This window comes from Lynx canadensis, chromosome E1 (assembly GCF_007474595.2).
Source record: "Lynx canadensis isolate LIC74 chromosome E1, mLynCan4.pri.v2, whole genome shotgun sequence".
Taxonomy (NCBI): domain Eukaryota; kingdom Metazoa; phylum Chordata; class Mammalia; order Carnivora; family Felidae; genus Lynx; species Lynx canadensis.
Genome location: NC_044316.2, coordinates 41779015 through 41801102, shown reverse-complemented (window position 1 = coordinate 41801102; position 22088 = coordinate 41779015). Strand labels below are relative to the sequence as shown.

The 22088-nt window shown below is 41.9% G+C and overlaps 1 protein-coding gene across 5 annotated transcripts in view; it reads left to right on the top strand.

Moving 5' to 3' along the window:
- The window catches only part of GPATCH8 (G-patch domain containing 8), a 102071-nt gene extending 80763 nt beyond the window's left edge, over positions 1-21308 (top strand). For all 5 annotated transcript variants that reach the window (XM_030296923.2, XM_030296919.1, XM_030296921.1 and 2 more), the window contains 2 exons: positions 11215-11345; positions 15057-21308. In XM_030296923.2, coding sequence (XP_030152783.1) covers positions 11215-11345; positions 15057-18945 — 4020 coding nt within the window. In that variant the 3' untranslated portion in view covers positions 18946-21308. The remainder of the gene's footprint in view (positions 1-11214; positions 11346-15056) is intronic.
- The last annotated feature ends 780 nt before the right edge of the window (positions 21309-22088 follow it).

Below are 22088 nucleotides of genomic sequence, written 5' to 3'. Positions count from 1 at the left end.
TAAAGTGATAATTTCAATACATTTTGAAGGGTAATCCTCTCCATTCTTCAAAAGCTAGCCCAATCTGTGATTCCTTTTTATGTAAGTTAGTCCTAATATGCCTCAGAGCTTAATAAACATTAGTATCCATCTTCTATCCCTCTTGGCTTAATTACAGTACAGTTAAGGTTACTTTGAAACTAAACATTTTTCATCTCTACCTCCTTGCATCTTTGATTATTTTGCATAGCTAAAAACATGTCTACTAGTGGATATGATCATGGAAACCATTTTCTTGAGCTTTTCAGAGGGCCTAAATTTCAAACTACAAAGAACATTGTTTCCCAGAAGTCAATTTGTAGCAACACAGTAATAATAGTACCTTATTTTAACACTGGTTTTTTTGTTATTGTTTTGCTTTCTTTGGTGCCTTGCTACCTAGTCAGGATTCTCCCAATCTTACTCTCTTTTATTTGTGCCACTAAGGGTCCTCTTCACCAGCCTCCAATACATAAATCAGAGGTCACAAATTGTCCCACAGATGTATTTTGTCTGGTCTTTGTAGTGTTAGATTTTTCCCATTTAATTTTGATTGGTTCTCTGTCTTTTAAAAATGAGATTTTATATAATTCAGGCTTTGTCTTATCTTGAAAAATTGAAATACCTGAGAACATTGGGCCTGCATTTCAACATAACAGTTGGCTAAAGCTGAATAGTTGCTATCTCTTTAGAAAGTCACATGCTCACTCTTCAATTAGATGTCTCTTACATCAACCTGTGCGATTCACTATATTAACTGCCAAATCCTTCTAAACATTTGAGTTTGTGACCCAGGCCCAGACCTTCCTTTTCTCTCCACACACACGGTTCTAATTGTCAGTGGAGAAGCAGCACATTGAAAAGCTGCCTCCTGGGGCGCCTGGGTGGCGCAGTCGGTTAAGCGTCCGACTTCAGCCAGGTCACGATCTCGCGGTCCGTGAGTTCGAGCCCCGCGTCAGGCTCTGGGCTGATGGCTCGGAGCCTGGAGCCTGTTTCCGATTCTGTGTCTCCCTCTCTCTCTGCCCCTCCCCCGTACATGCTCTGTCTCTCTCTGTCCCAAAAATAAATAAACGTTGAAAAAAAATTTAAAAAAAAAAAAAAAAAAAAAAAAAGCTGCCTCCTTATTCATCTTTAAGTGTTGGGTCCAACTTCTTTGCAATTTCAAAACCATCTGCAGTAGTCGCATCCAGTTTATCAAAATCTGGTACATATAAATTAGCAGCTTTGAGAAATTCTTTTTAGAAAGAATCAGTGTCTTGGTCAGAGGAAAGAATGCTTTTAACCTGCTAAAATAGCTTCTGTGTGAAAACCCCTTTTACGTTTCTTGAAAAGACTGAAGTTTCATTTAATACCAAGGTCTGTTTCAACAGTAAAAATAGTGGTTTTATGAGCTTTAAATAGCTGAACTAAAACAGATGAAGCCTATAGTAAGTACCCCTCGATGACTGCTCTGTTCTGAATTGTACACGATGGGATCTGTGACTGCGTGATTTAGTTAACTCTGTCTAAACTGTTACAATTATTTTGGGGCAGTATTGCTTACTTTTCGTTGACTGTTGTGTATATCTGGTATTACCAAGGAATAGAAGGCTTAGTTTTTCCTCATGACTCAGAAATGAAATAGGTTCTGTGTTGAAGTATTTTCTGAGAAATTCCTTGGTGATGGAAGGAATGATCATCTTTGGACTTCACATGGCCTTCATTCAGATTTGGACTGGCCACTCTCCACTTGGAGTTGCACTGCTTACTGTTGCAGTTTTGCCCCTCAAGATATTCTACTGTATTTGCTTCTCTGTGTGCTTGGCACACGGGGCATCAGGACAATAAGCACATCAAAACCAATTGGACCTCTGGCAAGCCACTACAGGTTTGAGGAGCTTCAGACTGGGTTCCCTTTCTTCAGTGCTACTTTGATACTCATTGCAAGGGAAACACAAATGGAAATGTTTAAAAGGCAATAAAAAGTAAATAAAATAAGAGAGAAATAATTTTAGGGCTAAAATACAAAAGAAACTGAACTCTTCTAAAAGAAGTGTAACCACAGGGGTGCCTGGCCAGGTCAGCCAGTGGAGCATGCACCTCTTGATCTCAGTGTTGTGAGTTCAAGCCCCACATTGGGGCATAGAACTTACTTTGAAAATAATAATAATAATAATAATAATAATAATAATAATAGAAGCGAAACCACTTAGATACTACTGAAGATAATCTACACATATAATCTATATTTCATGTGTTTCTGGAGTGTTTATCCTTAGAAAACCGTAAATTGATTGTTATAAACAGGTGAAATAGATTAGGAAAGCCATAAAGTATTTATGAATCCCAGAGCTTTGTAGATGTTGACTTAAACAGCATAATTAGCTTCTGAAGAGATTATGCCTGGAGAAGCAAAGCAGATATGAAGAGGAATGCATCCTAAGAACTTGAGACATTGTAGTTTTATTTTAGTAACCTGTAGCAGAAAGATCAAAGTTTGTTACTGCTATGTGTGTTATTTTCTTTGGAACTGTTTTGCTTAATAAAAGGATGACATTATTTGGCTAGTCCTCCAAAAACTGAGCATGTTTTGAGTCTGTACACTTGTTGAATCTTATGTACTCACCGTCTCTGCTCTTGTTGGGAATAGACTTCTTAAATCCAGCTATCACAATCTAGTTAACCTTAGGAAATTCTTGTTTCTGTTTAGGGAAACCATCTGCTTTTGTGAGCAGGCAGGGGTAACCCTAAACAGTCCCTTTGGAACTTCATTTGCTGGTAAACTCTGTATTCTCTTCCTGGGAATTTCTAACTCTGTTCTTCATTTTGATACACATTCCCAATATGAATTAAAATGATTCTACCTTATATTCTGCAGTTTTCAACCTGTTTTCTGGCCCTGCACATTTACATTTATTACAGTGATACATTGTGGTGGAGATTAATATATGAGGCTGTATGTTCTGTTGGAGTCTGAAAAGATAAAGCAACCTAAGAAATAATGATAGTCTGTGAGTGACAGTCCTGAAAAGAGAGCTCTGAACTGAGATGCTGCTATTGCATTTGCTTTAGGCCTAAGCAGTTCTTATGAATTATGCTCCTTTAAATTTTACGAAGAGGTCAAACCTTTGCCTCCAGATATGATTTTGAGGGCTATATAGTTGTATCTATTTTTTTTAAGTTTTGATTCATTTATGTTGAGAGGAAGAGCAAATGCGAGCAGGGGAGGGACAGAGAAAGAGGGAGAGAGAGAATCCCAAGCAGGCTCCACACTGTCAGAGCAGAACCCAGTGTAGAGCTTGAACTCATGAACTGTGAGAACATGACTGGAGCCGAAATCAAGAGGTGGATGTTTAACCAACTGAGCCACCCAGGCACCCCTATATAGTTATATTTAAAACTCTTTATCCACAAAACCACAGTAGTTTACCACTTCACACATATTAGGATGGCCAAAGTTAAAAAGACATCGTAACATATGTTGGAGAGGAGATGGAAAAACTGGATTACTCCTACATTGCTAGTGGAATTGTAAAATGGTGTAGCCCCTCTGGGAAACAGTTTGGCAGTTCCTCAAAATGTTAAATATAGAGTTACCATATGACCAGTGTATACCCTTGAAAAATGAAAATATGTGTCCACACAAAAATTTGCATAAGATTGTTCATAGCAGCGTTATTAATAGTACCCCAGAAGTGGAAACAGTGCGTATATCCAACAACTGATGAATGGACAAACAAAATGTGGTATATCCATACCATGGAATGTTATTTAGCAATAAAAAGGAATGACTTAGTGATAAACACAACATGCACAAGTCTTGAAAATATTACGCGAAGTGAAAGAAATCAGTCGCAAAGACCCCCATATTGTGTGATTTTATTTACATGGAAAGTCTAGAATAATCATATCTATAGAGAACATATATTAGGTTTCCAGGGACTGTGTAGAAAGGAGTAATAGGGAGTGACTGCTCATGAGCATGGAGTTTCTTTAGAGGGTAATGGAAATGTTCTAACTAAAATTAGTAGTGATGATTGCATAGCTCTGATAAACCCACCAAATTTTACACTTTAAATGGGTGAATTTTATGCTATGTGAATTGTATCTCAATAAAATTATTTTTTTAATCTCATCCAGCTTAAATTTTGGTGATGGTGACTGTATGTACATATACATACGTGTATGTGAAAAAAACATGTTACAGCAGGCACAGCTTGGTACTGTAAAAATATACCACACTTTGAAGGCTTTTTGCTGACTTCTGAAAATACCAAAGCAAGTATTTAACAATAATTTTATGACGTATTAATTTGATATTCACCAAATGATAAGTATTGTCATAAATGACTAATTAGGACTACTCTTAGCAAAAAGAATGACTACTTCTGTATTTCCCTCTGATTTTTTCAGTATCTATAGTCGGCATTAATGTTTAGTTTTCTCTGTTACTGAATAAAATTTATTTTCATCACTTACTGATAAACATGTGCTAAAAAGAAAGACTTTACATCCAATGTCCAGTAACTTGGTTTCCTTAACCATTCAACTGTAATCTTCCTTCCCTGAGTAGTTGAATGCTGAGGCTTTCTGTGTTCTTTCCTGGTACTTTTCCTTCTTCACCACATGGTGATGTTCTGGATGGTCTCATTCAGAAGCATCAAACACCAAGACTTGCACCCAGGTAACCTGGCCACGTAATAGCTAGAGCGTGATTACTCCAGTTTGGGAAGGGAGAGGAGATTAATGTTGTGTTGTGAAAGAGAGGCAGGAAATGGTGGGGAGAAGAGGCTATGGATTTGGGGTATGCAGGATTGTTGACATAGGGGAAAGAAAGTGGTTGAGGTTCAGAGAAAGCCGAATTAGGGACACCTGGCTGGCTCACTTGGTGGAGCGTGCAACTCTTGATCTTGGGGTTGTGAGTTTGAGCCCCATATGGGTGTGGAGATTTACTTTAAAAAAAAAAAAAGGTCGATTATACTTAGAAAAAGAGATTGCAGTACAAACAGTTTCTTTACTATTCCCCGTCACTGTTCATTATCAACAGATAATACATGAAGTATTTAGATGTGTTCCTTCTCCCGATTTATTTTAAAACTGAAATAAGTTATTGAGCATCTCTTGTGCCATAGACAACTCTATGTGCATTGCAGGGTTAGTTACAAAGACTAAGCTTTAGTCTCTGTTCTGGGAGAGGAGCGTTGTTGTTGGTGAGAAGAAACTGTGGACAGTCTTTTGACCCTACAGAGACAAAATCAGGTTTTCTCTTGAGAGTTCAGTAAATATTAGAACATAGGATTGTTAGTGGCAGTAGGAAATACTCTGCCTGTTTTTTGATGTCTGAAATTCCCTTCATCTGGAAATAATAGCATGTTCCTTTAAATTGAGATAAAAGATTTAAAATACTTGAGAAAAAGAATAATCAGATTTATTCCTAGTAGAATATACCCAAATATAAACTTCTAGCATCAGTTTTTGTTAGAAAAGAGTAGTACCAAAAGATAACAAATATTTTATTAATTCAAAAGCTTATTTTGTTATTAGGGAAAATTATGTGCAGATGTATCTTTGTCTCATTCATTCCCAGGTCAAACGCCATGCCACTCCTTGCTAGTCACACTCCACATTATTGGTAGTGTGGGCAAATTTATCACTCACATTAAAAATCTGGTAAGATTTACCAGATTCTCAATTCTCTGGTTTAATTTGTTCAGAGTTGGATAGTGGTGCAGGAGTTTGCAGAGTTGGGTAATCATGGAGTAGATATTTTGCTGCCAACACAGTGCTGTTTAAGCTGCGTTTTAAGAACTGGAATGTCCGGGGGCGCCTGGGGTGGCTCACTCGGTTTCGTGTCCGACTTCGGCTCAGGTCATGATCTCGCGGTTCGTGAGTTCAAGCCCCGAGTCAGGCTCTGTGCTGATGGCTCAGAGCCTGGAGCCTGTTTCAGATTCTGTGTCTCCCTCTCTCTCTGCCCCTCCCCCGTTCATGCTCTGTCTTTCTCTGTCTCAAAAATAAATAAACGTTAAAAAAAAAAAAAAAAAAAAAAAAGAACTGGAATGTCCTTTACATTGAAGTGGTCTTTAGCACAAAGAACATGGTTATGTGGGTGGGTATTTCAAGCGCTGGATTATTTCTTAAGGTCTCTCCCTATATTGGTCTTTGGGAAATTTAATGGAAACTACAGCTACCATGTGATTGAGAATCAGTGAGAAAGAAATGGCCACTGTGTTCTATGCCACGAATGTATATGCTTTTTTGGAAACATGCCATTGGTTTTTCAGAACAGGATCTTCAAACCCTTTGATTTTGAATGGGGTTCAGTCTCCTTTACCTTGAATGAAGTTCTGCCCAGCTGAAAAATGTATTATATGATTTAAATTGTTACTAATAAGCTTAAATAGTTCAGTGAAGAAACAAATTTACTAGCAATACTTCAGAAGGCATAATTTATAATTTTCAGAGACAAGGACATAGTACCTTTGGAGTTACCTTAAATGATTAATTATATCCACTCAGATCAGACTGTATCCCAGTTTGGAATAGTCTAACTTGAATTTTTACGTATGGAATGGAATTTGCTTGGCCTTTGAAAAGTTTTTGGATTGATGACACGTCAATAAATATTTTTCCTTGCATAAGCTCTGTCTCTTCATTTAAAAAAAATTGGGGGAGGGGGCACCTAGGTGGCTAAGTCGGTTGAGTGTCCGACTTCAGCTCAGGTCATGATCTCACAGTCTGTGAGTTCGAGTCCCGCATTGGGGCTCTGTGATGACAGCTCAGAGCCTGGAGCCTGCTTCGGACTCTGTGTCTCCCCTGTCTCTCTGCCCCTTCCCTGCTCATGCTCTGTCTCGCTCGCTCTCTAAAAAAAAATAATAATAAACATGAAAAGAAAACTTTTTTTTTTTTAACATTTATTTATTTTTGAGAGACAGAGACACAGAGAATGAGTCAGGGAGGGGCAGGGAGAGAGGGAGACACAATCCGAAGCAGGCTCCAGGCTCTGAGCTGTCAGCACAGAGCCCGATGTGGGGCCAGAACCCACGAACCATGCAATCATGACCTGAGGTGAAGTCGGACATTAAACCGACTGAGCCAGCCAGGCACCCCGAGCTCTGTCTCTTCTTTGACAGGCAGGTATGTTGCTCCTCTGTTCTCACCTTGAAGAAGTTACCTGAAGTTGTGTTCCTCTTTAGAATTTAAGAGGAAAGTAAAAGTACAGGACACAGAATTTCATATGAGCATTTAGTTGCAAATGAGCCAGGTTTTTCCATGGACTAAAATAACCAACTCTGGAAAACCTGACTCTGAATTAGGGACTTTTGCCTTTATAAAAATTACTTTTTAGGAGCACCTGGGTGGCTCAGTCTGTTAAGTGTCCAGCTCTTGGTTTCAGCCCAGGTCATGATCTCACGACTTCCTGGGTTCGAGCGCCGCATCAGGCTCTATGCTGGCAGCATGGAGCCTGCTTGGGATTCCCTCCCTCCCTCCCTCTCTCTCTCTTTCTCTCTCTCCCTCCCTCCCTTCCTCCCCCCCCTTCCCCTGCTTGTGCTGTCCCTGTTTCTCTCAAAATAAATAAACTTAAATTTTTTAAGTTACTTTTTACGTAGGAAATTGAGAACTTTCTGATATCCTTTTTGCCATTTGACCTAATTCTTTTTTTTTTTTTTTTTTTTAATTTTATTTTAAGTAATCTCCACACCTAACATAGGGCTCAAACTCATGACCCTGACATCAAGAGTGGTATGCTGTACCAACTGAGCCATCCAGGCACCCATGGCCTAATTCTGTCCAGAAGTAAGGAGCTTAACATTTTAGGCTTTTTGATTCTCTAAAGAATGAGACTTCTTGCTGGATGAGAGTAATAGCTAGGAAAACCATATATCTCATATAACTTGACTATGTCCCTAATAGAGATAGGAAAATATTTATCAAACTTTTCTACAAGTGGTAAAGAATTTATTTGGGGAAAAATCAAGGATCCAGTGTTTTCAGCCAAATTACTCACCAAGCATTTACCAGATGCTTTCTGTAGACTTAACTACTGTTCTGTGCACTACGGTGTTGACTACAAAGATCAGCTACGTGAGCCCCACATTGAGTGTAGAGATTGTTTTTAAAATAAAAATTTTTAAAGGGAGGGGCTCAGCTGATAAAGAATGTGACTCTTCATCTCGAGGTTGTGAATTCAAGCCCCACATTGGGTGTGGAGATTACTTAAAAAATAAATAAAAGTGAAGTTTAAAAAAAGAGCAGCTACAGTCTCTGCCCCAAATAAAAGAACAGAGACAATATTGAACTTTTTTTATTTATGTTTGAGAGAGAGGGAGAGAGTGTGAGCAGGGTGGGGTGGGCAGAGAGAGAGAGGAAGACACAGAATCAAAAGAGGTTCCAGGCTCTGAGCTATCAGCCCAGAGCCCAATATGGGGCTCAAACTCACAAACTGCGAGATCATGACCTGAGCTGAAGTCGGATGCTTAACCAACTGAGCCACCCAGTTGCCCCAGTATTGAACAATTTTGATACATAAAGTGCTTTATTATTTATTTTGACACTTAACCTCATAAACCTGCTAGAATGGCCCTATTTTTCTCATGGGGGAAACTGGAGCTCATAGAGATGAAATCATCACTTGCTTGGTAATTAATGGATTTGAACACAAGTCTTTCTGACTCAAACTTTACACATACTGCTTTTCTGAAAGGCAAGAATAAGCATAGATAGAGCAAAGTATGATGGTTGCTAGATGAGTACTTAACAAAATACTAAGTTCAGAAAGAAAAAAATTTTATGAGGTATCAGTAAAGACTTTGGAGGGGGATTTAGTCTGACCTTGGGTAGAATCTGTTTTTATCATCAAAATACCCTCACCTGAAAGACCTCAAACATACATTTTGGGTTTGGGAGAGTTGCCAAGCCCTATCTCTAAGGTTTGGGTTAGAACTCTGGGGTTCCCAATTTTACATTTGAGACTTTAAAGTTTGTAAAGGTGATTTAGGAATGTTTGCTACACCCTGTTTTGGTGTATAGCTTCACCTAGAATGGGGCTGCACTCAGATTTGTTTTACTGACCTCATCCCATTTTCATCCCTCCCTACCTCCAATTATGTTATGGTAAGAATTTGAGGTACAGCGTCTTCAGGATGATGTGGACATAGTCTTATCCCTTCAACTTCAAGGTTGCACCAAGTGGTTGCTGAATGATTGGAAAGCCTAACCTCTGTCTGATTTAGCTTGGAAACTCCAGGCTTTGATAAAATGCTCATTCTTCTAGAAAGGATCCTGTAGTTTGGGAAATAACTCCTAAAAGTAATCAAATATTTGTAGGAAGGAAGGAAATGACCAGGCACTGGGAAATTTTGCAGGCCTATGGGGTGGCTAGAGTGAAGATGGCAGATATGAGAAAAACATGTTCTATTTAAATTTTGGCTAGAGCGCCTGGTAAATGTTTGGGGCAGAAAAAAACTAAGTTTGTAGCCTGAAATAATGATACCATAATCCTGACAGGCTCTTTCTGTCTCATTCTCCTTGAAAGGAAGAAACTGGAATTCATATTTATTCAAGATAGTTGATCCACCGTCTTGAAGTGGTTTTTATAAAATTCTTAATTCTGGATAGCCAGCTTTAGGAAAACATTTTGCCAGCTGTTGGTTACTTGAACATTCCCAAAATAAAGGTAAATGAAAATAAGATAGACGGTTTCTAGGTAGCAGTGGTCTTTCCTGAAGTTCTGTTAACTATTTTTCCTGAATGTAGACAGGTCCATGTATCCGGAGAGATTATTACTGTGTCAGTCTCTGTGTATGTACACATATATGTGTTGTACAGGTGCTTCCCTCTCCCCCACCCTTTTAGAGTTGATGGCTTTGTCCCTGATTGTTCAGTATAATAGTTTGCAGATTCACTAAGAGAGCCTGTGTAGTAATGCTTGCTTTATTTTTTTTTTCTCTTCCACTCTTGTTTTATTTTTACTTTTTTTTCTTTGTGATGTGACATTTTCAGCTGATGTATTGAAAGCAAATCCTTCTAATTTGGGAGCCCAGATCACAAGAGTGAGTTTTTCTACTAGTGTCTTTAGCTGTATATCTTTTTTTGTGTGTGTCTTTCCACCCTTTTCCCTTCCCAATTCAAAAATATTCAAAACACATTTCATAAATATTAGATATGAAAATTCCTCTGTCTGTTGAACATCATGCCCTTCCACAAAGCAATGTCCACTTTATATCGGGTCAAATTCCTTTTCCTAATGCTATTGTAAAAGCATAGGCTAATGTATGTGTTTTGTTTTGGTTTGTTTTTTATATTATCTAGTGTGTTGGAAATAATTTTAGTTCTGTCTTCATTGCAGATATGTCTGGACTTTGTCACCAGTGTGTCATCAGCACTGTTCTTTTTTGGTTGTTGTTGTTTTGTTTTGTTTTAAGGAAAATTATATACTAGTTTCTGAGAATAAAAGATTCATTCTTTTATCAGGATTTTAAGTAATAAATCCTTTGACTTATCTCTGTTCTCTCCTCATCCCCTGGATGTTCCTCTCAGGGCCATGAAGGAATGGAAAAGCTATACATATTACTCTCTAATTTCAGCAGACTGACCAGACGCAAGTGGTCAGACTGGTGAGCTCTGAACATGCTAGCATTGGAAGATGGTTTGTGTGATAGTCACAGGAAAACTTCATGCTGAAAAGAAATAGCACCTTTTTATGGTGAAATAAAAGTATGCTTTCTATTTGTTTTGATTCACATAACCTCCCCATGTAAGCTGTACATTGCTTTTTAAGATCTTACTCCTGGGTAATTTTCTGTACTAGCCTAACCCCTTTCTGTTCTCTTTGGCTTGTGTTATTACAATTTATCTCATGTTCTGTTTGTTTAGTTTTGCATCCTGGAGGAGCAGGTGATTAAATAGTCCCTTTTTTTCCTCCTAATGTTCTAAAATGTGCTTGTTGTATCTGAAAACATTTAATTTTGCCCAGTAAAGTAAATGGTATGCTGTCCTAATTAGAAAATGCAGGTACTCCAAGTGTTTTATCCAAAGTAATCTGCCATTGTGGTTTCAGTTACTGAGAGTATTAAACAGTGTGTTCTACGCTAGCACTATAACCATTGATTGAGGGTAAATATTCTAAAGGCCTTGTTTTCAGGATCCCCAAATTATTCTAAATCACCCACCCTCTGTTCCCTTTGTTTTTGTTTGTTGTTGTTGTTGTTGTTACACCAGAGGTTGAAAGATCTCAAGCAGAGAGAGTTTGCTCGAAATGTCTCTTCAAGATCCCGCAAAGATGAGAAGAAACAGGAAAAAGCCCTTCGGCGGCTCCATGAATTGGCTGAGCAAAGGAAACAAGCTGAATGGTGAGGATATGTTCCTTTATTTTCTTTTTTTTTTTCCTCTCGAGTTTTTATTTTTATTTATTTTTTTGAGAGAGCATGACAGGGAGGGACAGAGAGAGAGGGAGACAGAATCCCAAGCAGGCTCTGCACTGTCAGCACAGACCCCTGTGTGGGGCTCAAACTCACGAACTGTGAGATCATAACCTGAGCTAAAAGTCACGAGTCAGATACTTAGCCACTCAGGCACCCTGAGGATATTTTCTCCCAGAAGGTTCTACAGATAGTTATAATCCTTAAGATTTCATATTATCATTTAAGATTTAAGATTTAAGAATTATAACCCTTGGGGCACCTGGGTGGCTCAGTTGGTTAAGCATCTGACTCTTGATTTCAACTCAGGTCATGATCTCACAGTTGTGAGATCAAGCCCCTTGTGGGGCTCTGCTAGGCATGGAGCCTGCTTAAGATTCTCTCTCTCCTTCTCCCTCTGCCCCTCCCTCCTGCTCACTCTTCCTGTCAAAAAAATAAAAAAGGAATTACAATACTAATTAGTGTATCTTTCTTTCAAACTGAAAGCATATCTGTAATTAGAGTGTAATATACTGATGAGGAATATGCACTTCTGAGGCCCTATCCTACCTTCTGTCCGACCTTAGTTATCTAAGCTCTATGCCTCAGTTTCCTTATCTGTAAAATGGAGATGATAATAGTAACAATTTACCTCTTACAGTTGTGAGGAGTGATTATCTTTTCATCAAAAGTGCATTATAGGGGAGCCTGGGTGGCTCCGTCAGTTAAGTGTCCAACTCTTGATTTCAGCTCAGGTCATGATCTCATAGTTGTGAAATCAAGCCTCACATTAGGCTCCACACTGGGCATGGAGCCTGCTTAAAATTCTTTTTCTCCCTCTGCCCCTCTCCCCTGTTCATGTTCATTCTCTTTCTCTCTCTCTCAAAAAAAAAAAAAAAAAAGGCCTTAGAGTGCCATGCCATAGAAGATGCTCAGTAAATCGATAAATTCTACAAATATTTTTCCCATTTTTCAGCATTCTTCTGTAGAAAAGTACATATATTACAGTATTCTGTTTTATAGCTAAAAAGTACTGGCGCAAAGATTCAAGTGTTATAACTTCCTTTTAAGTACTATACAGTTAGTAATAACCACTAAAACCTAAGTATTCTATCCATTTATTTCTCTGCAGGTTCCTACCTTCTTGAGTGTTCTTTTTAATCTTCCTTCATGGTTCTTGATGATTATCAACTTGGGAGCTGGTATTTAGCCTTAGGTGGAATTTACCCCACCTGGGGTGGAATTTCCAAGCAACTAGACTTTGGGGACCCAAAGCATCTGAGGATTCATGCAGTATGTGCCCTGATCAGAAAGACTTAGGCCCCCATGTTTTGTTTGTTTGTTTGTTTATTTTTTTCCAAGTTTATTTATTTTGAGAGCACAAGCAGGGGAGGAGCAGAGAGAAGGCAGACAGAATCCAAGCAGGCTTCGCACTGTCAGCGCAGAGCGCGATGTGGGGCTGAACTCATGAACCATGATATCATGACCTGAGCCAAGATCAAGAGTCAGACGCTTAACCGACTGCCACCTAGGTGCCCCCCATGTTTGTTTTTAATGGCTGTCCAGGATCAAAGGAAGTAACTGGTTACAGTAGAAAGAAACTATGACTGTGGGTTTTTTTTGTTTTTTTTTTTTTTAACGTTTATTTATTTTTGAGACAGAGAGAGACACAGCATGAATGGGGGAGGGGCAGAGAGAGAGGGAGACACAGAATCGGAAGCAGGCTCCAGGCTCTGAGCCATCAGCCCAGAGCCCAACACGGGGCTCGAACCCGCGGACCGCGAGATCGTGACCTGAGCTGAAGTCGGACACTCAACCGACTGAGCCACCCAGGCGCCCCTGACTATGGTTTTTAAAAGTTTACAGCCAAGTTGGGGCCACAGATACCAAGTTCCTGGACTTACTAGGTTCATTTTGTCTCCGGATCCTTTTTTTACTTACTTCTCTGAGTGTTTTGGAAAAAGAAGGAAGGGAGAGAACACATAGTATAAGTTGTGAAGCAGAATTAACTGCTGAGCTCTAATGTTGAGTTAAACTGCCTATAAACTGGTTCTGATTCCTTCTTTGGGCAGCTTTTTATATAGTAACATGTTACTCTTGGGCATATCACAAAGCTATCTTCTCAAAAAGTATATACCAGGTCATTTTCTAATTTAGGACATATTTTAATACATGTTTTTCTTCAGAAGTGTCTTGGTAGTTGTCAGTTTCATAAGCAAACAGTTAAAAGATGACCAAGTAATCTCTTGGGAGAATAAAAGAAGGTTTGACCAATCATCAGGTATTTCATTGTCCCAGAATTAATAATGCATGACCCCATCATATGTATTATTGAATTAACATGGTAAAGAGTAAGCAAAAGAACAAAATAAGATCCCTTCTTATTCACCTAGAGGGTCTCTTTGCCATGAGGTAGGTTTCGTGGCACAGCGTGTCTCTTGCTATCTAAATCTTTTGGGTTCCTGTCTTTCATTAGCAAGAGTTTTTAGAAAACAAGGGATAACATATCATCCAAATATATGTAGTCCCTGAATTTAGGATAGCTTGTAGCTAGGGATCAGATAACAAGACTTCATCTAAATAGATACCTGATAAGTTTACCTTAAGTTTGGCTTGAAAGGTACCTTAAGTGTATAGTCCACACACTAAAAATTTCAGACATGACATGAGTTTAAAACACTGGCTTTGAGGCTTCTCCGTGTTCCTTTTTTTCAGAGCTGAGAAAGTGTTTGGTAGCATCATGATCATTGTACAGAATGTCCAGAAATCAAAAAACCAAAGCAAATGCCAGACATACTAACCAGAGACTACCATAGAGTAACACAGTGGAAGTTTCTGACTGTGATAAACTCAGAAAATATCCACATTTTAAAAAGTAAAATTTGAGGAGCAACTGAGTGGCTCAGTCGGTTAAGTGTCCAGTCTTGATCTTGGCTCAGGTCATGTGGGTCCTAGCCTCGAATCAGGCTCTGTGCTGACAGTGTGGAGCCTTCTTGGAATTCTCTCTCCTCTCTCTGCCCCTGCCCCACTCAATGCTCACTCTTTCTCTCAAAATAAATGAATATACTTAAAAAAAAAAAAAGTATAATTTGAAAACACAGAGGAAATTAGAGGGGTTTTTGAGCTGAATGAAATACAATCTTTGTGAATAGATGTTCAGCCACCCATTTGATGGCATACTGATGGGTGGGATGATTCAGTAAGAAATGAGAACAGGAGTGCCTGGCTGGCTCAGTCAGAAGAGCACACAACGCTTGATCTTTAAGCCCCACATTGGGTGTAGAGATTACCTAACAAAATAAATAAACTTAAAAAAGAAATGAGAACAAATACAGGATGGGTCAGCTGTACCAGGTGGTAATGACAGACTATTTGAATTGTGTAATAAAGCTTTACTTTTTAAATTCTAGACAGCTTAGGAAGAGATAGTATTAACTGGCTGGCCCTGGGAGTACAGCTAATTAGTATGTTAACAGTATGAGACTTTGCCTAAACCCACTGAGCAAGTATCTCTTTTTGGCACAGGGCTAGGAAATGACCACCACTCAGTGTCTTCGGGTCCAACCTGCAGTGAATGGTGGACCATGAGAGAGAAGTGTTATATAAGAAGTATGAAGTGTATACCTCTAACCTTTTTTGTTATTTTTCTAAACCCTTGTGCAGTGCACCTGGAAGCGGTCCCATGTTCAGACCAACCACAGTGGCTGTAGATGAAGAAGGTGGAGATGATGATAAAGATGAATCAGCTACAAACAGTGGCACAAGTGCCACAGCCACTTGTGGCCTGGGATCTGAATTCTCCACAGATAAAGGAGGCCCTTTCACTGCAATACAAAGCACTAATACCTCTGGACTGGCACAGGCTCCTGGGTTAGCCTCCCAAGGCATCAGCTTTGGCATTAAGAATAATCCAGGAACTCCACTGCAGAAATTGGGAGTGTCATTTTCCTTTGCCAAGAAGGCTCCTGTCAAACTCGAATCAATAGCGTCAGTGTTCAAGGACCACGCAGAGGAAGGACCCTCTGAAGATGGAGCCAAAGCTGATGAGAAAGGTTCTGACCAAGGATTGCAGAAGATGGGAGAATCTGATGGTAGCAGTAATCTTGATGGTAAAAAAGAGGATGAAGACCCTCAGGATGGAGGGTCCCTAGCCTCAACATTATCTAAGTTAAAAAGAATGAAGCGAGAAGAAGGAGCTGGGGCTGCAGAGCCAGAGTATTACCACTACATTCCCCCAGCACACTGCAAAGTAAAACCAAATTTCCCCTTCCTACTCTTTATGAGAGCCAGTGAACAGATGGAAGGTGATAATAGTATGCACCCAAAGAATGCCCTAGAGAGCAAAAAAAGCAGTTCTCCCAAGCCTAAAGGCTGTATCAAGGTGATAGCAAGCCAAGGAGCAGAAAAGACAGTTGATGAAGTCTCTGAGCAACAGACAGAAACCAGTGCCGCAGAGGCCTCAGAGCCTGGAAGCAAAGCTGAGACAAAGAAGACCTCAGGAGGGGATGTAAGTGAGCAGAGTGTAGAGAGTCCATGTCAGAAGGCTTCAGAGAATCAAATATGTGAGTCTAACCCCTCTAAAGAAACCTCTCAGATCACCCCAGCAGGGAAAGAAAGCCAGGAGGGACCCAAACATCCTACTGGTCCCTTCTTTCCAGTTTTGAGCAAAGATGAAAGCACTGCCCTCCAGTGGCCATCGGAACTCTTAATTTTTACCAAGGCAGAACCCTCCATTTCATACAGTTGTAACCCTTTATACTTTGACTTTAAACTTTCAAGGAACAAAGATGCCAGAGCTAAAGGGACCGAAAAACCAAAGGACATAGGAGGCTCCTCAAAGGACCATCTCCAGGGCCTTGATGCTGGTGAGCCAAATAAAAGCAAAGAGGGTGGAGAGAATGTAGAACATTCCTCAGGAGGCAGAATGGATGCACCTGCTTCTGGGTCTGCCTGTAGCAGTCTGAACAAGCAAGAACCTGGAGGCAGCCATGGGTCAGAGACAGAGGACACAGGGAGAAGCCTTCCTAGCAAGAAAGAACGATCTGGGAAGTCCCACCGACACAAAAAGAAAAAGAAGCACAAAAAGTCCAGCAAACACAAACGGAAACATAAGGCTGACCCAGAAGAGAAAAGCTCTAAGACAGAGTCTGGGGAGAAGTCTAAGAAGCGCAAGAAAAGAAAACGAAAGAAGAACAAGTCATCAGCCCCCGCGGATTCTGAACGGGGACCCAAACCAGAACCCCCTGGGAGTGGTAGCCCTGCACCACCAAGACGACGGCGGCGAGCTCAAGATGACTCCCAGCGGAGATCCCTCCCAGCTGAAGAAGGGAGCAGCGGCAAGAAGGACGAAGGTGGAGGTGGTGGCAGCTCCCAGGATCATGGTGGGAAGAAACACAAAGGTGAGCCTCTAACTTCATCCTGCCAGCGAAGAGCTGGCACCAAACGGAGCAGCCGGTCCAGCCATCGAAGTCGACCCAGTAGTGGAGATGAAGACAGTGACGATGCTTCGTCACACCGGCTACACCAGAAGTCTCCGTCCCAGTACAGTGAGGAGGAGGAAGAGGAGGAAGACTCAGGCAGTGAGCATTCCCGGAGCCGTTCCCGGTCGGGTCGGCGCCATTCCTCACACCGTTCCTCCCGGCGTTCTTACTCAAGTAGCTCCGATGCTTCTTCAGACCAGAGCTGCTACAGCAGACAGCGCAGTTACTCTGATGACAGCTACAGTGACTATAGTGACCGATCTCGAAGGCACTCCAAGCGCTCCCATGACTCTGACGACTCAGACTATGCCAGCTCCAAACACCGGTCCAAACGGCACAAGTACTCCTCTTCTGATGACGACTATAGCCTCAGTTGCAGCCAGTCCCGAAGCCGGTCTCGGAGTCATACCAGGGAGCGCTCAAGGTCCCGGGGCCGCAGCCGCAGCAGCAGCTGTAGTCGCAGCCGGAGCAAACGGAGAAGCCGCAGCACCACGGCCCACAGCTGGCAGCGGAGCCGAAGCTATAGCCGTGACCGCAGCCGCAGCACCAGGAGCCCTTCCCAGCGATCAGGTTCCAGGAAGGGGTCATGGGGTCACGAAAGCCCTGAGGAGAGGCGTTCTGGCCGTCGAGACTTCATCCGCTCTAAAATCTACCGCTCCCAGTCTCCCCACTATTTCCGATCAGGCCGGGGAGAAGGTCCTGGGAAGAAAGATGACAGCAGAGGAGACGATGGTAAAGGGACAGGCCCGCCCTCCCAGAACAGCAACATTGGTGCCGGAAGGGGGTCAGAAGGTGACTGCAGCCCCGAAGACAAGAACTCCGTTACTGCCAAACTGCTCCTGGAGAAGATTCAGTCAAGGAAAGTGGAGAAGAAACCCAGTGTGAGTGAGGAGGTGCTGGCCACCCCTGCTAAAGCTGGGCTCAAGCTCAAGGACCCCCCACAAGGTTATTTTGGGCCCAAGCTCCCCCCATCTCTTGGCAATAAGCCTGTTCTTCCATTGATAGGGAAGCTCCCAGCTACCCGAAAGCCGAACAGCAAGAAATGTGAAGAGTCTGGCTTAGAAAGGGGGGAAGAGCAAGAACAGTCAGAGACAGAAGAAGGGCCTCCAGGGAGTAGTGATGCCCCATTTGGACATCAGTTCCCCTCAGAGGAAACAGCTGGCCCCTTATCAGACCCACTCCCAGAAGAGCCAAAGTCTGAAGAAGTTACTGCTGATCACCCTGTTGCTCCACTAGGCACCCCAGTGCACTCTGACTGCTATCCTGGGGACCCCACCATCTCCCATAACTACCTCCCTGACCCCAGCGATGGGGACACCCTAGAGTCCTTGGATAGTGGCAGTCAGCCAGGCCCTGTGGAATCCAGCTTGCTGCCTATAGCGCCAGACCTTGAGCACTTCCCCAGTTATGCACCTCCCAGTGGGGATCCTAGTATTGAGTCAGCTGATGGGGCTGAGGATGCTTCCCTGGCCCCCCTAGAGAGCCAGCCCATCACCTTCACCCCTGAGGAGATGGAGAAGTACAGCAAGCTCCAGCAGGCCGCACAACAGCACATCCAGCAGCAGCTTCTAGCCAAGCAAGTAAAGGCCTTTCCAGCCTCGGCTGCCCTGGCCCCAGCCACTCCAGCCCTGCAGCCTATCCACATTCAGCAGCCAGCCACAGCCTCTGCCACCTCAATCACAACTGTTCAGCATGCCATCCTGCAACATCATGCAGCGGCAGCTGCCGCCGCCATCGGAATTCACCCCCACCCTCATCCCCAGCCACTCGCCCAAGTGCATCATATTCCCCAGCCCCACCTGACCCCCATTTCCTTGTCCCACCTCACTCACTCAATCATCCCTGGCCACCCGGCCACCTTTCTCGCTAGCCATCCCATCCACATCATTCCCGCCTCAGCCATTCATCCTGGGCCCTTCACCTTCCATCCTGTCCCACATGCTGCCCTCTACCCTACCCTGCTTGCTCCGCGGCCTGCTGCAGCAGCTGCCACCGCCCTCCACCTTCACCCGCTACTTCACCCCATCTTCTCAGGTCAGGACCTGCAGCACCCGCCTAGCCATGGCACATGAGTTGGGGGATGGGAGCCTAGGTAGGGCCAGGGAAGGTGACCCATATATCTTCCCTCGGGGGTGTTGAGCCATTAATACCAGCAAGTAGAAGCTGGGATGGGCAGTGTCTGACAGCCAAAGAATCGAGTTTTGGCTTGCAGGGGTGGTTTTAGATTTGAGGTTTGCTTTGGGTTTACTATCAGGGATTTTTTTTTCCCTCCCCCCCTTTCTGTTTGTCCCTCCCTCTCCTGTGTTTCTAAGCTAGGGAACACCAGTAAGTGCTACCCACCCCTCTGCGGCAACATCTCCAAACTGTCAAGTTTGGATATTCCTCTCTTCCCTCTACTTTTTTCCTCCACTCTTCCCTTCTGTAAATTTTAAAACATTTTTTCCTCTCTGGCCGGAGGTTTGTCTATCTGGTCCTGCCCTCTCAGTGTCTTTGACCATCCCTTGGTGACCTTATGCTATCCCGGGTGAGGTGGAAAGGGAGTCTGACCTGGAACCAGATGCTACTCAGGCTGTTATTCAATCAGTCCACTTCCCACACAAACAGAAAGCCACACATTTGGCACTGTTGTCCTCATATCCCTCATCCCAGAAGAGGTATCTGCATATCCCAGAAAAGAAGATCCTATCATGAATAGAAGCTATGCGGAACATAGAGTCGCCCGTGTGCTTCCCCAGAGAGGAGCTCATGTGTCTGAAGGGTGTATTTTCTTCTGTCATGTTGATGTTTCCTTCTTAATTTATAGGATTTTTTTTAATGTAAAAAATTGCACTGAACTCTATAAACGTAAATGCTGCTTTTTGTAGCTCATATTAAAAAAAAAAAAGGTTCCATATTTGTAGTATACTGCAATAATATTTTTTACATCCAGCTCTTTAAGTGATCCTTGTTCTGGTGGCTTTGTGTAAATATGTTTGCCCTAGTTGAACTAAGAAACTTTAAAGGTTATAAAATGAAAACAAAAAATAAAGTATCTGTTTTCTGCTAGATGCAAAAATGACTAAGCATGTATATTTTATCAAGCTCATGTATTTTTTGAAGTTATGAACTATAAAAATGTTAAAACAAAAAAAACAATTGTTTAACATTTTTTGCTGGGACAGAACGTTTAGTTAATTTGCAGTAAGTGGTGCCCCCAGCACTGGGATTTGGTTGTTTTTTGTTTTTTGTTTTTTTCAACTAATGGGCAGCAGTCAGCTGGGGGTGTCAGAGGGGTCTTCAGTTACGACATCTCCCTCATGTGCTTTGCAGTTTTATACAGAGAAACAGGTGAGCCCACAGAGGAGGAGAGAGAAATTTGAGAGCTTTGTTCTCTGGAAGCAGGGAGATTCAGAGTGATTGTCTGGGGGATTTCCTGGGTTTTCTGGGGACCTTGTTCCGGGCAGTCCATTTGCCTTCCTAGTACTTAGCCCCCCTCTGACAGTTTTTGTTGTTGTTTTTGTTGTTGTTTTTTGTTTTGTTTTGTTTTTAATGTGCCTTCTGGGTTGGCTAGAAACAGAAGTAGAAGTAGACTTGAGGATGATAAGAGTTGGGACAGTTTCTTCCCCTCTTGTTGGGAGGTGAGCATATTTATAGATACTGCAGATTATTTTGCTTCCTAGTTTCCATGCCTTCTGCCCAGCTTAGTTTAAGCAGTGAAGATTTTTTTTTTCCTTATCTCCCATGACACCTACCAGAGGAAGTACCACCTTCATTCCTCTTCTTCCTCTTGCCTTTCACCAGGGCTCTCAGACCTAATTCACGTACTGGCCCAAAGGTGTTTATATTGCAGGTCTCATCTTTGGTGTAGTTAGCAGTTCTCTATCTGGCATTTCCCTACCCATTCCTGTGGCTGGAATTGGTTGGGTGGTTACCGGACAGGAAAAATCAAACCCTACTCACTTGGGCCAAGGCTCTGGGTTCTGCCTTTCTTCTCAGATTCCCAAAAGAAAAAGGTTTTGAGTTTATGAGAAGCAAGTGCTGGGCAAACAAGGCTCCTGCCTGAGCCTCCTACCTGTTCAGTGCTCCTCCTCTGATTCAGAAGCATCACTTTGGATAACTAGCACTGGAAAAATGAAATCATCTGTTTGAAGTGAAGGGACTCATTTTTCTTTGCTTTCAGCCCATGTAAATATTTAAATAATACAGTATTAACATTTTTGTGCTGCTTCCCATTAGCTTGTAGATTGAGCCATACTCTGGCTGCCTCTCTACCTTCCTGGGGGCAGTTTTCTTTAACTTTCAGAATAGTGATTTTAAAACTTAAAAAACAAAATAACCTATCCTTACTTACAAACATTACAGATTGTATTTAACTTTATCACATATGATAGAGATATATATGCTGTAAAATTAGGGAAAGGAACTTTCTAATAAACCAATGATTTGTGGAAACTTAGCAGAGTCTGTCGTGATTGTTGCCCCATCCACTCAAGTTGGGAAGGGATGGAGTTGTGGGTTACAAATAATACCTTGTTTGAAGTGATCAAGGAATAGAGTCTTGTGAACGAGTTACTTATGATGTTTGGAATTGAGCTTCTCAAGACAGGCTGCCCACGTAGCAGCAGATTGTGCTGTAGGAGGAAATTATAGTGGTTAATTTTCTTTTAGTCTTAGGTGGATGTCTTGGAATATGCACCTCGTTTCCACACTTTCCCATGAGAAAGTCTACTTTTTTGCTTAGTTGAAATACAATCTCTGTGTAGTAGAATGTGTGGCATGTAGGTGCTCACTAAACGGCATTGGAATTTCTGGCTTCAATTTTCAGGATTTGGAATGCACTTCAGGGGCAGTGGGATTACAAGTCATCTGCCTGGACTTTGCCTTCCTGATGGAGTTTTGTGTACCCGAACCAGTCTTGAGTTATTCTTCTTAACCTCATAATAATAACAATGCTTCAGAGCTGCGTAGTAAAAGGAAATGTGCCCTAATTGTTACAGCAGATAAAAACCTCTATCTACTCTTCTGTATCAAAAAAATGACAAAAGGCAGAGGAAGTTTAGTTTCAAAAGCTAACCATAGATTTGTAATGATAAATTGAGATTCCTCTCTCTTCCTCAGACTTTCAGGAAGGAGGAGTACAAAGTCTGTTTCTTTCCTAATCTCTCATGCAGCTGTGTTCTCCCTAGACAAAAGAGAAGCTATTCAATTTGAACCTTGGGTTGGATGCTCAGATCTT